The sequence below is a fragment of the Carassius carassius genome, chromosome 16 (assembly GCF_963082965.1).
Source record: "Carassius carassius chromosome 16, fCarCar2.1, whole genome shotgun sequence".
NCBI lineage: Eukaryota > Metazoa > Chordata > Actinopteri > Cypriniformes > Cyprinidae > Carassius > Carassius carassius.
Window position 1 is genome coordinate 32,254,547 of NC_081770.1, and position 14,453 is coordinate 32,268,999.

Sequence of the window (14,453 nt, forward strand, 5' to 3'; positions counted from 1 at the left end):
TAATTAGATATTTAAATAATAACTGTGTTGAACAGGTTAACCTTGACGTTGGTCTGTTTTTGTAAAGTGTTTTTGTATTTCCACTCGGTTCTTTTGCCATATCAGTGTGAAAACTTCTAATCTAATTAGACATTGTCCTCAACACTTAGGCTATATCAAAGTAAAATATAGCTAAATATAAGTGAAAGTTCAACATGACTGAGATAAATCGAAAACTGGCAAACCATCTCCGTTTTGTAATCAAATGCAAAAAAAGAAAGAAAAACAAACGTGCCTAATGTCGGAGGGCAGTTCAGAAAAAAATCTTGTTTATTTTAAATAAACGTTGAGTATATTGTTTTGCATGTATATGGAAATTCAAGAATAATAATTAAAAATTAATATACATTTAGGGCTACAAAAGCATTTTTTTGCTTACTATTAGCATAAATATATCCCACAGTTGATGTAAGTTGATGTTAGACACCTAATATAGCTTTACTGATATTACTTATAAATGTTACAAATTAATTTTAAATATGTAGCATTACACCGGTGTTTGTTAATATTACAGTTAATCGCAAACCAATGGAGAATGAATGCCAAACTTTACTCCCGGTCATAATATCAATGAGATCTGTCGCCGGTAATGTGTATCTTTCACTAGCTTGTCATCTGATTGGTTGCGGCCACTGCTGCTACTTTCTGATTGGTTGCCGTGATCGGCAGGTTCCTACTGCTTTCATTTTTAGAGCTCTGCAGGAATGTAATGGGTGTTACCAGGTGGGCGTGGTCAAGGCGCAGGGGCATTTTCGACCATGTTACCTGATTGGCTGACGTCATAGTGAAACATAGGTTTAGGGGTGGGGTCAGGTAAGGGGGATCATTTTCATATCATGATTTAGAAACACCCTGCAGTTCGAAAACACCTACAAATTCGGAAACGCCCACATTTGCTCTCCAGAAACAAAGCTACGTCCATCTACCGCATGTTTACGTAGAAAATAATTGAGCGGTGCAATGCAAACTTTTGTCTGTGTTTACAAACTCGACTTGCAGTGGTAGGGCAGTGGAATAATAATGATAAAAATAAATAAATAAATAGATAAAAAGAACCCAAGGCCTAGACTTGCGCTTTTCTATACTTATTTTAGCTTGAGTACAATAAGTGCATCCCAAATTCACGTACTTATGCACTACTCTATTACTTTTTAGTATAAATAGTGCGAGTAGTGCATTCACACTGAAAAATTCCAAAAAGAAAAAGTGCACTTAAAATGCCCGGATGATGCAGTAGTTAGGAGTTTCCCTCTTTTGAAAGTGGATCTGACCGAACACCAAAACACACTTGTTGTAGCCAATCGCCTATAAGGAGGCGTGTCTATACGCGATGGGTAGACGCTTGTGTTGCATAGAATGTTCGTCAATGTGGGGCGGGGATATCAAAATAGGGAGCGTGGTCATGTTGAGTTGGGCGGGTTTTTTCTTCTAACAAATCCGCTTACTCCAAGTTTAAATGCTCACACTCTTTAAAGTCGGGTGGATTCTGATTGGCCTTCAATGGTTTTATTGTTAAAAAGCTTTAAGTGATTCCAACTGTATTAGTATGTCATTTTCCTTACAGTTGTGGTGTAGACTTTATACGATATCTTTATCATTACAGTTAACATCCTTGGTCTGTATACATTTGATTTAACCTTTAAGTCTATGGCATGTTCATATTTAATTAGCTAAGTGTGTGCGAAACAATCCATGTCAGTTAATGTTTGTTGTGCGAGTTATTCACAAGAACACAGCAAAACATTTAAAATGGTTTAGTTCTCAATGGAACAGTCATTTATTTCTGACAGAAAACTAAACTCTTTCAAAAACAGCACATTACAAGGGTATTTTTAAGATATTCCCAAAGGCTCAGTGATCAAGTAAAATACATTTTGCTTGTATACTACATTTCCTTCAACAAAAAAAGAAAAACCAAGCAAACCTAAAAAAAATTCAGACAAATGTACAGCGATTGTACAATATTTCTGTTTGGCTCAAACTGGGTTAAAAAATTAAAATAAACCAAATCGCTGCATCCATATTACAAGAGGCACAAAAGACAGAGGACATGCCCTATACATGTAAATGACAACTGTGAACACTTTTGCGGCTTTGATTTCATTAGGATTATTATTTTATCGTTCTTTAAAGGTTATCAGTGTAAACTACACCTGGAAATATAAATCGGCTTTTATTTTTGAACATTTTCTGCAATGTAATAAACATTTGTTTGTACGTCAAATCTTACAACACCATGCAAATGAAAACGGATAACTTTTATTTATTTTTTTTTGTTAGCATTGCTGGGTTTTTATCTTCCAAAAATCACCTTTCACCATCCATAATCAAATATCGTTCACAGACCACTTAAATTATGATCAATAATAATAAAATTAAAAAAAACATGAAGAAAATATTCTGATAGATCATGCAGCACATGCTAATCAGAAACGAAAGGTGACGAAGTTTTTTAAAAAAAGCGCGAGCAAACAAACAAAAAAGAAAATGTGCGTTACAAAAATGTACACAACTTTTCTTCTTTGGTTACAAATACATTGTACAAACTAATTCACAGCTTCTTCCCCCATCCCGAATTGAAATTACAAAACGAATTCAAAAGCCAGAATTAAGTACTTATGTAAAGTATAGCGCGTATACTTAATAAAATCCGAAAAAGGAAAATACTTGATAACTGCTGCTCACCTGTACAACTGGCTATACTTTAATACTTTACAATCTATACACATGTACATTCAACCCCGAACCAACTCAACCATACATGACTGTCTCAGCAATGTTGTTGAATCACTTTTAGTGTTGGAACTGTGCCATGGGGACATTATTGCCTTGTTAAAGAAGTATCTTACATTTCAGAAACCAAAAGAATGGTTCTTTATATATATATATATATATATATATATATATATATAATAGATCTCTGTTACATTGTTCATTTACATTATGAAAATAGCAGCCCTCTAATAAATATATGCAAACAGTGAATCTAAACCGACGAAAGGACTCCTGCTGTAGCTCTGCCAAGCTTTCCATGATAGTTGCTCTCTGTCTCCAGATCTCAATCGCCGTTTAGCTTCCTGCAAAATCTCCACTTTTCTACTGAACTCTTTTGCATTTGCCTGCGCCTGCCAGCAGCCCGTTCCCACAGAAAGCTACCGCACCCATCGTGGAGCCAAATTAGCTTCTCCCAAAATGATTGTCTAACGCATGGAAAGCCAAGCAGCATGTATAACGAAAGCATGGCTCTCCGAAAATGGCAAACCAAGATCTCCTTTGCAGATTGGATGTTTTTTTTTGTGTTGTGTGTTTTTTTATGCAAGTCTGGTGAATCTGGGTCTTCACGCTGTGGACACGTTGGGTTGCGGGGGCAAGGCCACGAGCGTGCCTCCTTCCTGAAGGATGGCGTTGACCGCCGTCTGTTGGGGTGAAGTGCTGCCGAGGCTGTTGAGCTGAGAAGAGAGCTGGGTCAGCTGCTCCGTGTTGGCCAGAGACTTTAATACTGCGTTCTCTCTCTCCAGAACGGAGTTCCTCTCATACAGCTCCTTGATCTGCTCCTTCAAGACCTCCACTTCCTCACGCACCGCGTACATTAAATGGCTTTTCACAAGATCCTGAGGAGGAGAGCACAGCGATGGTCAAAGAAATGTTACAGATGCCAGTTCTTAGATTGGTCTGTGTCTGTGTGTGTCATGCCAGCTTTTTATGGCAAGAAAAGATTTTAGTAAACTATATCAGATCTATTTTTGCTTAAAACTCTAAAATTATATATGGTTCAATTTACCAGCACTTGTGTAACAGAACAGGTTTTAGGGGATAACTTTGTTGAAATGGAATAACTTTTTCTCCTAACAATGGGATTTATTACATTGAGGCTGTTCATGATAAATGCAAGTTTTCATAAATGTACTCTTTATATTTATTCAAGTTTCATATGGATTGGAAAAACTTGAAGAAAAGTTTCAATTTAATGACTGCAAAAATGCCATAATAAAAATAAAAAATCATTAAGTCAATAGAAAGAAATAGAAAACAAGTAAAAGGTAATTTATTTCCACATTATTTATTTTTACTTCACTGATAAATGCATTAACGTATTTAATAAAAAATGTAAAATAAGTGAAAAAAACCCTCACCATAGCTTGCTCGATTTTGTTATCAATGGCCACAACACTGGCGCCAGAGGCACTGCAGAAAGAAAACAAAGACTGTTAAAACAGAAGAGTTTACACTGAGATAGATCTCTTCTGAGGAATATTTCTGTCAAGTCCTGTCAGGCTTGGTTACATCAGATATCTTAAATCACACTTCCAACTAAACCTGCACAGAATGGTACATTAAGATGACATTTCCTCGTTGTGCTTATCAGCACGTATCATATGAAATCATACACGTGTTGAGTGACAGAGATGAGATAACTATTGCAAAATACAAACACTTACAACAAAACTACCAATAGACAGAACTAAATATCAAGTAAGAATAGCAACTATTAATAAATCCCGAAGACAGAAGGGGGAATGAAGACGTTCTTCAACACTGTTAGTGCCGTTCACACAGAACGCGTCATTAAAACACGCGTTTGTGTCGTTATGAGCCGTTAAAAACGGTCACTTTTTTAAGCGCTCCTCGAGACTCTCTCAGGTCAGTTTTACTACTTTCCGTTCCGTCATTCAGTTGCGCAATAACGCTCCGTGAACGACCGCTTAGATTACTACCATCAAAACAATCGAGTCTTTAACGTAAACTGATCATAAATAAATCATACTTCGCTTAACAAACATCTCGCCTGCAGAAGAGATTTAGTATAAACGTACAACCCTTAAAATCGTTTAGATGTAGGCCTATTCATATGAATAGAGTGCGTACGTGACGTGCATGTCCTTGAAGGCTTATTTGTGACAGGTTAAAGGAAATACTTACTGTACTGTTATGGGTTAAAAGGTTTTAGTAAATTAATAGGATGTGAGTATCTTAAAATATTTAAGGTTAAAAAGCTCATGCGTTCAGTACTAGTAATAAGGATTTATACAATTCATATAATTGTGTTAAAAAGTTAAAATCTGACATGTTTACAAAGGGTAACAATTATAAGAGCAATATGTAAACGTTATATTGATTACTTCATTTTGTAGTGCCTAATTTACAGGTGAAAAGTGTTGATCTGTGATCGCCAAAGTGATCTTAATCTATGCACCCGTGATTGATTGCTTTTGTCTTCCAACCCTTTTCTCCGGGGAAATCGCGGTCTTTTCCTCATAACACTAAAGTTTTCAGTGAGGAAACACCTATATCACTCTTGTGATTATTTCTCCCCTTTTTCAGGGGTGTAACATTTTGGAGGCACCGCTGGGATTGCTGTTCAGATGTCCAGTGGCCACATACTGGTCGTTAAATTCCGAGCCAGCTAAATCCCCCCATAACAACCCGGGCAGGGAGGAAAGTGTTGCTGTTCGAAGGGACCTGGATCCTGGTGGCTAAGTACGTGTCAACTGAGGCCATTAAGAGATCATCAGAGACAGTAAAGACCATCTGGTTCAAGTCCTGCACAGTAAAAGTTTCTCCTGTCCTGTCAACATGACAACCACGTTGGAAGAGCTACAGGGAGAGTTAGTAGGGAAATTGCACACCCTGACTAAAGACGAGTTACTAGAGATATGTGATTCTCTTGGCATATCAGGTGAACAGAGAAGAAATGTCCAAGACAAATCCCGCATATCATTGATGACTCGTATCATGATGTTCATTGAAAGAGAGGAATTGGCAGAGTTAGAAGATGGCGGCATGACGGAATTGTTACTACTTCAAGACAAAATGGCGGAGATAATCAGTGGCATGGACAACAAAACAGAGCAAACTGAACAGGATATGGAACCAACAGAAACAGATCGCAGAATAGAGGAACCGAGAGCTGTAACCCCACAACAAGGAGTGAAAACTGAGCAGGTTACTGCAGTCAATGCAATGATCAGTGATTCTCTGCGCCAGCCCCAAATCCCTGTCCATCCTCAGGTGAGCATTCAGCCCTCACCTAGCGCTCAGCCACAGCCCAGTCAATACTGGCGCAAAGAGTTTAAAATTTCTGGGCAGATAGGTGAACCGGGCCAGAAAGAGAAACTGATTTTTTCCAGCCTGGCCCATCAGATTGAGAATGGACTTAACAGAGGTTATCCTGAGGTAGAAATTGTAGATGCAGTAATCAGGGCTATTTCTCCGGGCTCACAGCTCCGCAGCTACTTGGAAGGTAAACCCCAGCTAACTCTTCCCACGCTTAGATGCATCCTGCGTTCCCACTTTCAAGAGAAGAGTGCGACAGAGCTTTACAAACAGCTAACTTCAGAATCACAGCACTGCAAGGAGACCCCTCAAAGCTTCCTGATGCGCGTCTTCGATTTGAGGCAGAAAGTACTGTTTGCATCCCAGGAGTCAGAATCAGGACTTAAGTATGACCCGGCGCTGGTCCAGCGTATGTGTTTACACACAGTCCTTACGGGTCTCCAGAGTGACAGTATCAGGATAGACATGCAGCCTCTCCTGCTAGATAGTGAAACATCAGATGAGGTTTTGCTAGAGAAGCTTAACGTTGCTTGTGCTAATGAAATAGAAAGACGAAATAAAAAGCGGTTTAATGCCACACAGCCTGCTACAAATGTCAGTGTAGTCCAGTCAGATGATACGCCATCTGCAAAGTGTTCTGCGAAGGACGTCAAAGCGAAGATACCCGCAGAACTATTAACAGAGCTAGCTGAACTTAAGACGGGGGTAGATTCTCTAAAAGGTCTCAGTGCAGAGATAGCTCAGATTAAGGAGACATTACAGCAGCCTATGTTTCAGTCACAGCCCTATGCTTATGCCCCACCTCCAGTTAGGAGGCCAGATAGGGAATTCCAGCCACCTCTTCCCCAGCAGCAGTATTACAGCAACTACAGACAGCCCCAAACACCACCCGACTCTGTACAGCATCAATATGCACCTAACTGGTATACAAACCGCTCTGCTCAAGCTACAAGGAGGTGTTTTATCTGCCAGCAGGCCAGAACTGATGAACGCTGCACACACTGCTTCCGATGTGGGAGTGGAGAACATTTTCAAGCTGGATGTAAAATCCGTGGCGTCAGACCATCACGAGAGGCCCCTTTAAATGGGAAAGGGTTACCGCTGAGGGACGAGTGTTAACCATAGCTATCGAAAAGTCCCAGAAATGTGCAAATTGTGCCAGAGAAGATTTAATTGAGAACCTGAAACAATGTTCATTATGTAAAGAGACACTGTATTGTTCCAAAACATGTCAAAACCAGCATTGGACCAAACATTCTGAAAAATGCACTCACCTGAAAATTGACTCTACCAGTAAAAAGCTTTTCTGCACAGAGGAAAACGGCCTCTCTTTGCCATCTCTAGCACAGGTTTGCCACCCCCATAAGGTCACCTCGTTAGTCGGCAGACAGTGTCTTGTTGAGTGTCACCTGAATCACCAACACCTCCAAGCTCTATGGGACACAGGCTCTCAGGTCTCAGTCATTGATGAACGATGGAAAGAGGAATACCTCCCAAACGCAAGGCTGAGAGATGTTTCAGAAATCCTGGACTCACCTGACGATCTAAGATTGACTGCAGCAAATGGGACTGAAATGCCGTACCTGGGATGGATTGAGACAACTTTTCGCCTAGCCTCTGAAACTGACCAAACAAAAGAACTGATCATCCCAGTGCTGGTAATGAAAGGCTGTCACCTATCTCATCCAATCATAGGTTTCAATGTTATTGAGCACATCCTGGCAATGACTGAACAGACTAAGCGGTACAGTACAGTGAGAAAAGCTTTTCCAAGCCTCAAAAGAAACAAGGTGAGCGCTTTTATACAGGCTGTTAGCGCAGAGCAGACAGATGAATATGGGGTGAAAATAAAGGAAAAGAAGGCTGCTGTACCAAAACACAGTAGTATTCAGATTGAGTGCCGTCTAGCTTCCCAGCCTTTCAAAGAGGACACGACAATGCTCTTTCAGCCAGACCTGAACCCTCAGTGGCCAGATGGACTTGAGTTCTTTGATACTTTAGTCAGAGTCAGGAAAGGTGTTTGTCCAGTCATTATGCTTGATGTCTCTAACCCCACTGACCATGACATTGCCCTGTTAGGACGCACAATAATCGGTACAGTACAAACCATTATGACTGTGCTACCTGCCCAAGTCGTTGAAAAAGCTGTCACCTCAGCCACAGTGAATCATACCAGCGTTCGAACCCAATGTAATTCTAGTGAACAGTGGGATCCACCAGTAGAGTTAAGTCACCTAACCGAAGGGCAGAGAGAGGTAGTTAGGCAAATGCTTAGAGAAGAGTGTCACTCCTTCTCCAGATCAGACAATGACATTGGCTGCATTGAACGGTTGAAAATGACTATTTCTCTAAAGGACTCAGAGCCGGTCAATCGCACATACATGTCAGTGCCCAGGCCACTGTATCAGGAGATGAAAGGTTACCTTCATGACCTCATAGCTCAGGGCTGGGTGAGAAAATCAAACTCTTCATACTCTTCACCTGTTGTGTGTGTTCGGAAAAAGGACGGGACCCTCCGGTTGTGTATAGATTACAGAGAGCTGAACCGAAAGACACATCCCGACCGCCAGCCAATCCCTCGGGTCCAAGACATCCTGGACAGTTTAGGTGGTAATTCCTGGTTCTCCCTCTTAGATCAGGGAAAAGCATATCACCAGGGGTTTATCTCTGAAGAAAGCAGACCACTGACAGCATTTGTGACCCCGTGGGGACTCTATGAGTGGATACGTATGCCATTTGGTCTCATGAATGCTCCTGCAGCTTTTCAGCGTTGTATGGAGGAATGTCTGGAAGGGCTCCGGGATAACATCTGCATTCCTTATCTTGACGACACACTAGTTTTCAGTAAAACTTTCGACAGCCATGTGAATGATGTGCGTAAAGTTTTGCAGCGCCTCAGAGAGTATGGCATCAAACTCAAGCCAAGTAAGTGTGACCTCTGTAAACCCCAGGTCCGTTATTTGGGAAGAATAGTGTCTGCAGAGGGCAGCAAAGTTGACCCAGCCGATTTTGAAGCAGTAAGAGCATTGAAAGATATCAGACCAGAGACGGTGGGCCAGCTCAGAAAAATGCTTGGTTTACTCACTTACTACAGACAGTACATCAAAGACTTTTCTAGGAAGGCCAGTTGTCTTTATGACCTCCTGAAAGCAGAGAAAGTACCTGACCACCCACGGAAAACTAAAACAAAGAAAATAAGTCACGTTGTGCCCTCAAACAAGCCAATCATGTGGAGTGACCAGCACCAACAGTCACTTGAACAGTTGATTGAATGTTTGCTTCACCCACCAGTCTTAGGTTTCCCTAATTTCACTCAGCCATTTGTTGTACACACTGATGCGTCACACCAAGGCTTGGGAGCAGTTCTCTACCAAAAGCAAGATGGGAAGCTTAGGGTCATTGCTTATGGTTCTCGAACATTAACAGCAGCTGAGAAGAACTATCACTATCACTCTGGCAAGCTAGAATTTCTAGCTCTAAAATGGGCAATCACTGATAAGTTCCGTGATTATTTATACTATGCTCCGACATTTACTGTGTACAGCGATAACAATCCGCTCAGCTACATACTGTCTACTGCAAAACTGAACGCAACCACTTCCAGGTGGGTTGCAGAATTAGCTGATTTCCACTTTACGATCAAGTACAGGCCGGGCAGAGAGAACAGTGATGCAGATGCTTTGTCAAGGATGCCACTGGATGTAGAGTCACTGATGAGAGAATGTTCTGAAGAGCTTCCACCAGACACTATTACTGCCACGATACAAGCAGTTGAGGTACAGAAAGAGTATGTTGCAACTTGGTCACTCTCAGCTGCATCTATGTCAGTATCAGTTGAAGGTGAGACAACCGCTGCATCCATCAGCTCGATTCCAAAAGGTGAAATAAGAGAAGCACAAAAATCTGACCCGGTCATCCGTCCTGTGCTCGATTTCAAACTATCTGGTTCCAAACCACCAGTTAAGGAGCAAAAAGAATCCAGTCCAAAGATAAAATGCCTATTGCGAGAATGGGACAAATTGACAATAGACAGTGATGGCATTCTGTACAGAATCACTACAGCCCGCAAGCAGTTAGTTCTACCAGAGCAGTACAAAGGTAAAGTGATGCAAGAGTTACACAATAACATGGGACACCAAGGTACTGACCGCACTGTATCACTAGTCCGTGACCGCTTCTTCTGGCCATATATGCAATCTGATATTGAGCACTATGTGACTAAAACTTGTAGCTGTGTCAAACAGAAAAAGCCAAGCCATGAAATAAGAGCTCCTCTGACAAACATTGTGACTACACAGCCATTTGAACTGGTATGCATAGACTTCCTCCATCTTGACAGATGCAAAGGCGGATACGAGTACATCCTCGTTATTGTTGATCATTTTACACGCTTCACGCAAGCCTATGCCACCACGTCCAAGTCAGGAAAAACTGCTGCGAATCTCATCTTCAATGACTTTGCCCTGAAGTTTGGGTTCCCCGTCCGCATCCACCATGACCAAGGGGGAGAATTCGAAAATCAGTTGTTCCATCAGTTAAAGAAACTCAGTGGCATGGCGGGGTCCAGAACAACACCCTATCACCCGATGGGTAACGGTCAAGTGGAACGTATGAACAGAACCTTGTTGCAAATGTTAAAGACACTAACTGAGACACAAAAGTCAAATTGGAAAGAGTCCCTGCACAAACTAGTTTATGCATATAACTGCACCCGTTGCGAAGTGACTGGCTATTCACCCTTTTATCTTCTGTTTGGGAGATCACCCAGGCTTCCAGTCGATATGCTCTTTGGATTGTGCACAGAGACAGGTCCCAGTAACCAGCGAGACTATGTGGAGAAATGGAAACAAGGGATGGAGGAAGCATACGCCATTGCAAATGAAAATGCTCAGAAAAATGCTGAAAGAAGTAAGAAGTACTATGACACCAAAGTAAGGAGTGCAGTGCTACAGCCTGGCGAGCGAGTTCTGATTAAAAACCTTACACCAAGAGGAGGACCCGGTAAACTCCGTAACTATTGGGAAGATACAATTCACACAGTAGTGAGACAAATGGGTTCAGACCTGCCGATTTATGAATTGAGACCAGAAAAGGGTAGGGGACGCTCCAGAGTCCTGCACAGAAATCTACTCATGTCCTGTGACCACTTACCATTTGAGACACAACCAGACATGACTAACGAGGACAAAAGTAAGAAAAAAAGGAGACATCAGCCTGCATCACAGTCTTTTGACTCTGATGAAGACAGCGGGGATGAATATGACCTTCATCATGAGCCACTACAAGTCCCCACATACATTGAATCAGCGAGAGAGTCGGAACACAGACCTCCACCACTAAAAGAGACTGTTGTAGTGCCAGTTCCTGATATGCTACCAGCACAGCTCCTTGTTGAGAAGCAGTTGGAGAGGCCAACAACCGTTAAAGACTTACTTGCTGAAGAGATTAACTTGCCTGCTGAGGAAATGAACTTGCCTGATGAAAATCCGCCTGATGATCATCCATCAAGGACCTTTCCTTTATTAACTCCTGTTGCTGAACCTGAGGACCCAGCCTACCAGCGGCCACAAAGAGAAAGACACCCTCCAAGACGTATCACCTATGATCAGCTTGGTAGCCCTTCCTTGTACAGTATCCAGCCACAACCGCAGTTGTTCTCTGTCTACCCGGTCCCGGCACCAGGACTGGTTCCGTGGTTGCCATCATCACACCAATTTTACCTTCAGCCACCCTGCATGTATGGACTTCAGCAAGCATAACGCTATAGAGATGACATGTTTGACTGCTTTTATGGACTGTTGATTAATGCAAGAGACAATTTGTAGACTATGCCTACAGATCATTGAGTCTGATGGACTGTTGATTAATAGAGAAATGAGTCCTCAATGAGAAAGGACTGCTTATGGACTGTTTATACAGCTGGTCAACAGATATGGACTGTGGATAATGCGTTGACTCTATTTGAGCTGTGACCTTTGACCTCTGCTCAAGTACTGGCTCACAGAAGATGATTTTCTAGGTCCAGAGCCTAAGAGACTGTTTAAGATGAATGTTGGTAATGTCGGGACGACATTTATTTTGTCGGGGAGAATGTGACAGGTTAAAGGAAATACTTACTGTACTGTTATGGGTTAAAAGGTTTTAGTAAATTAATAGGATGTGAGTATCTTAAAATATTTAAGGTTAAAAAGCTCATGCGTTCAGTACTAGTAATAAGGATTTATACAATTCATATAATTGTGTTAAAAAGTTAAAATCTGACATGTTTACAAAGGGTAACAATTATAAGAGCAATATGTAAACGTTATATTGATTACTTCATTTTGTAGTGCCTAATTTACAGGTGAAAAGTGTTGATCTGTGATCGCCAAAGTGATCTTAATCTATGCACCCGTGATTGATTGCTTTTGTCTTCCAACCCTTTTCTCCGGGGAAATCGCGGTCTTTTCCTCATAACACTAAAGTTTTCAGTGAGGAAACACCTATATCACTCTTGTGATTATTTCTCCCCTTTTTCAGGTACGTTGTATACATAAAACTGAGTTGAGTAAAGGTAATAATGAGTTCACATGTTGAAGGTGTGTTTTAGTAGCATTTTGAGTATGTGAGAGTTAAGTTTGCAGAGTTTAAATTGTGCATGAGTGAGCGGAGCCCCCGCTCGGTTACAGAGAAAAATAGCTTCATAACGAGAGCAGCCGCCATTGTATGTCAATTGTGAATAAACAGAGACGCAGTATATAATCTATTTTGCTGTGTTAATTGTATAATGTCTTTCAAGCACTTTATTGAGATGTTTGGTAAATGTAGTTATTGTTTATTGAGCTAAAGCTACTTTGTGCTTGATTGACAGCTGAAGTTATATTGACAAAATGAGTATATTTTCCAGTGCATTATAGAATATGCTGTTGTGACTTAAATAAGCTATATACCATACAAAACTACTATTTGCTGTAGACCTGTTGATCTGTCAAATGTATTATTGTAAAAGATGTGGATCTGTTGATTTGTAAAATGTATCATTGTTGCAAATATAACACTAAAGTTTTCAGTGAGGAAACACCTATATCACTCTTGTGATTATTTCTCCCCTTTTTCAGGGGTGTAACATATTCAGCAACACAATACATTCACTGATCTAACATAATAACCCACAATCAACACAAACGGGTTCACAACAATTATACTTCACTAATAAAACTAAGAAATGAAGAGTCTTCTCCGAAAACCCAGCCAAAGCACAACAGAATGCACTCAAGAGTTTATCTCAGGGTAATAACAATAAAAAGCATCGTGACGTTTACCTGCACCGTGCTCTGCATGATAACGTCCTCCCCGAGTATGTAGGAGAGGATCCGGGAGAGTACGGCAGACAGTAACTCATTCTGCAGCGCATGTTGATGATCGGGTAGTCTCAGACACACAAGTGTGTTAGTGTTAGTAGTAAAGGCGCTCTTCAGGATTTAAGGAATCTGTGCGCTCTCGGGGGGCGTGGTCGCGGGTGACGTCACCCCGAGAGGCGGGGCCACACTTCAGCAGGGACCCTCTACTCGTATTTCCTCGTTTGGGATTGGGAGTGGTCTTACTAAAGTTTATATCGTACAAACGACGTTTTAATGCACTCAAAGCAAACATTTTAGGAAACCGTCAGGAAGGTTTAGAAAATACATTATTATGTGACACTAATGATGCTGGAAGTTGAATAAATCAATAAATAAATATATAACCTTTAATTATTCAAAACCTTTGACTGGTAGTGTGTGTGTGTGTATATATACACACACACACACACACACACACACACACACACACACACCCACACATATACATACATATATATATATATATATATATATATATATATATATATATATATATACATATATACACACACTTTTAAAATTAAAAATGCGTTATGTAGCCTAATGCATTCGAGGACAATGACCTCAAAGAATTCACCAGCCTCCAATTTAATTTTGGGTACTCAGTGATCACAAAAACAAGTTTAAGCCTTTTTCTGGGATGCATGTGCTTTCTAGATCTTATTTCTCTGTCATTCTTACCAGGGATTGTGAACTGGATCGCAGGCACGTCAAACAGACGTGTACATGCAAACCAACACATGCCGCCGCAGATCATAGGTGTCTCCCAAACCGCATCAAGTGTCCTTAAATCTCACAACCGCCGCAACTAGAGCATTCCCTTCAGGCAAAAAAACTAAATCTGAAAAGAAAAAGTGCTGTCAAAATGAACAGACGTATTCTATAGTACTAGAATCTTCCATTAAATGACTGGCAATCAGATGTGTAAAACAGTTTGTGACCCTGGACCACAAAACCAGTCACAAGAGTCGTTTTATTTTA

General features: G+C 40.9%; 1 protein-coding gene across 4 annotated transcripts in view; it reads right to left on the reverse strand.

Annotated features, from left to right (window-relative positions):
* Window positions 1-1,788: 1,788 nt before the first annotated feature.
* Window positions 1,789-14,453, reverse strand: part of LOC132160138 (TSC22 domain family protein 2-like) — a 39,535-nt gene continuing 26,870 nt past the window's right edge. For all 4 annotated transcript variants that reach the window (XM_059569866.1, XM_059569864.1, XM_059569865.1 and 1 more), the window contains 2 exons: window positions 4,173-4,224; window positions 1,789-3,650 (listed from right to left, as the gene is read on the reverse strand). In XM_059569866.1, the coding sequence (XP_059425849.1) occupies window positions 3,378-3,650; window positions 4,173-4,224 (325 nt within the window). In that variant the 3' untranslated portion in view covers window positions 1,789-3,377. The remainder of the gene's footprint in view (window positions 3,651-4,172; window positions 4,225-14,453) is intronic.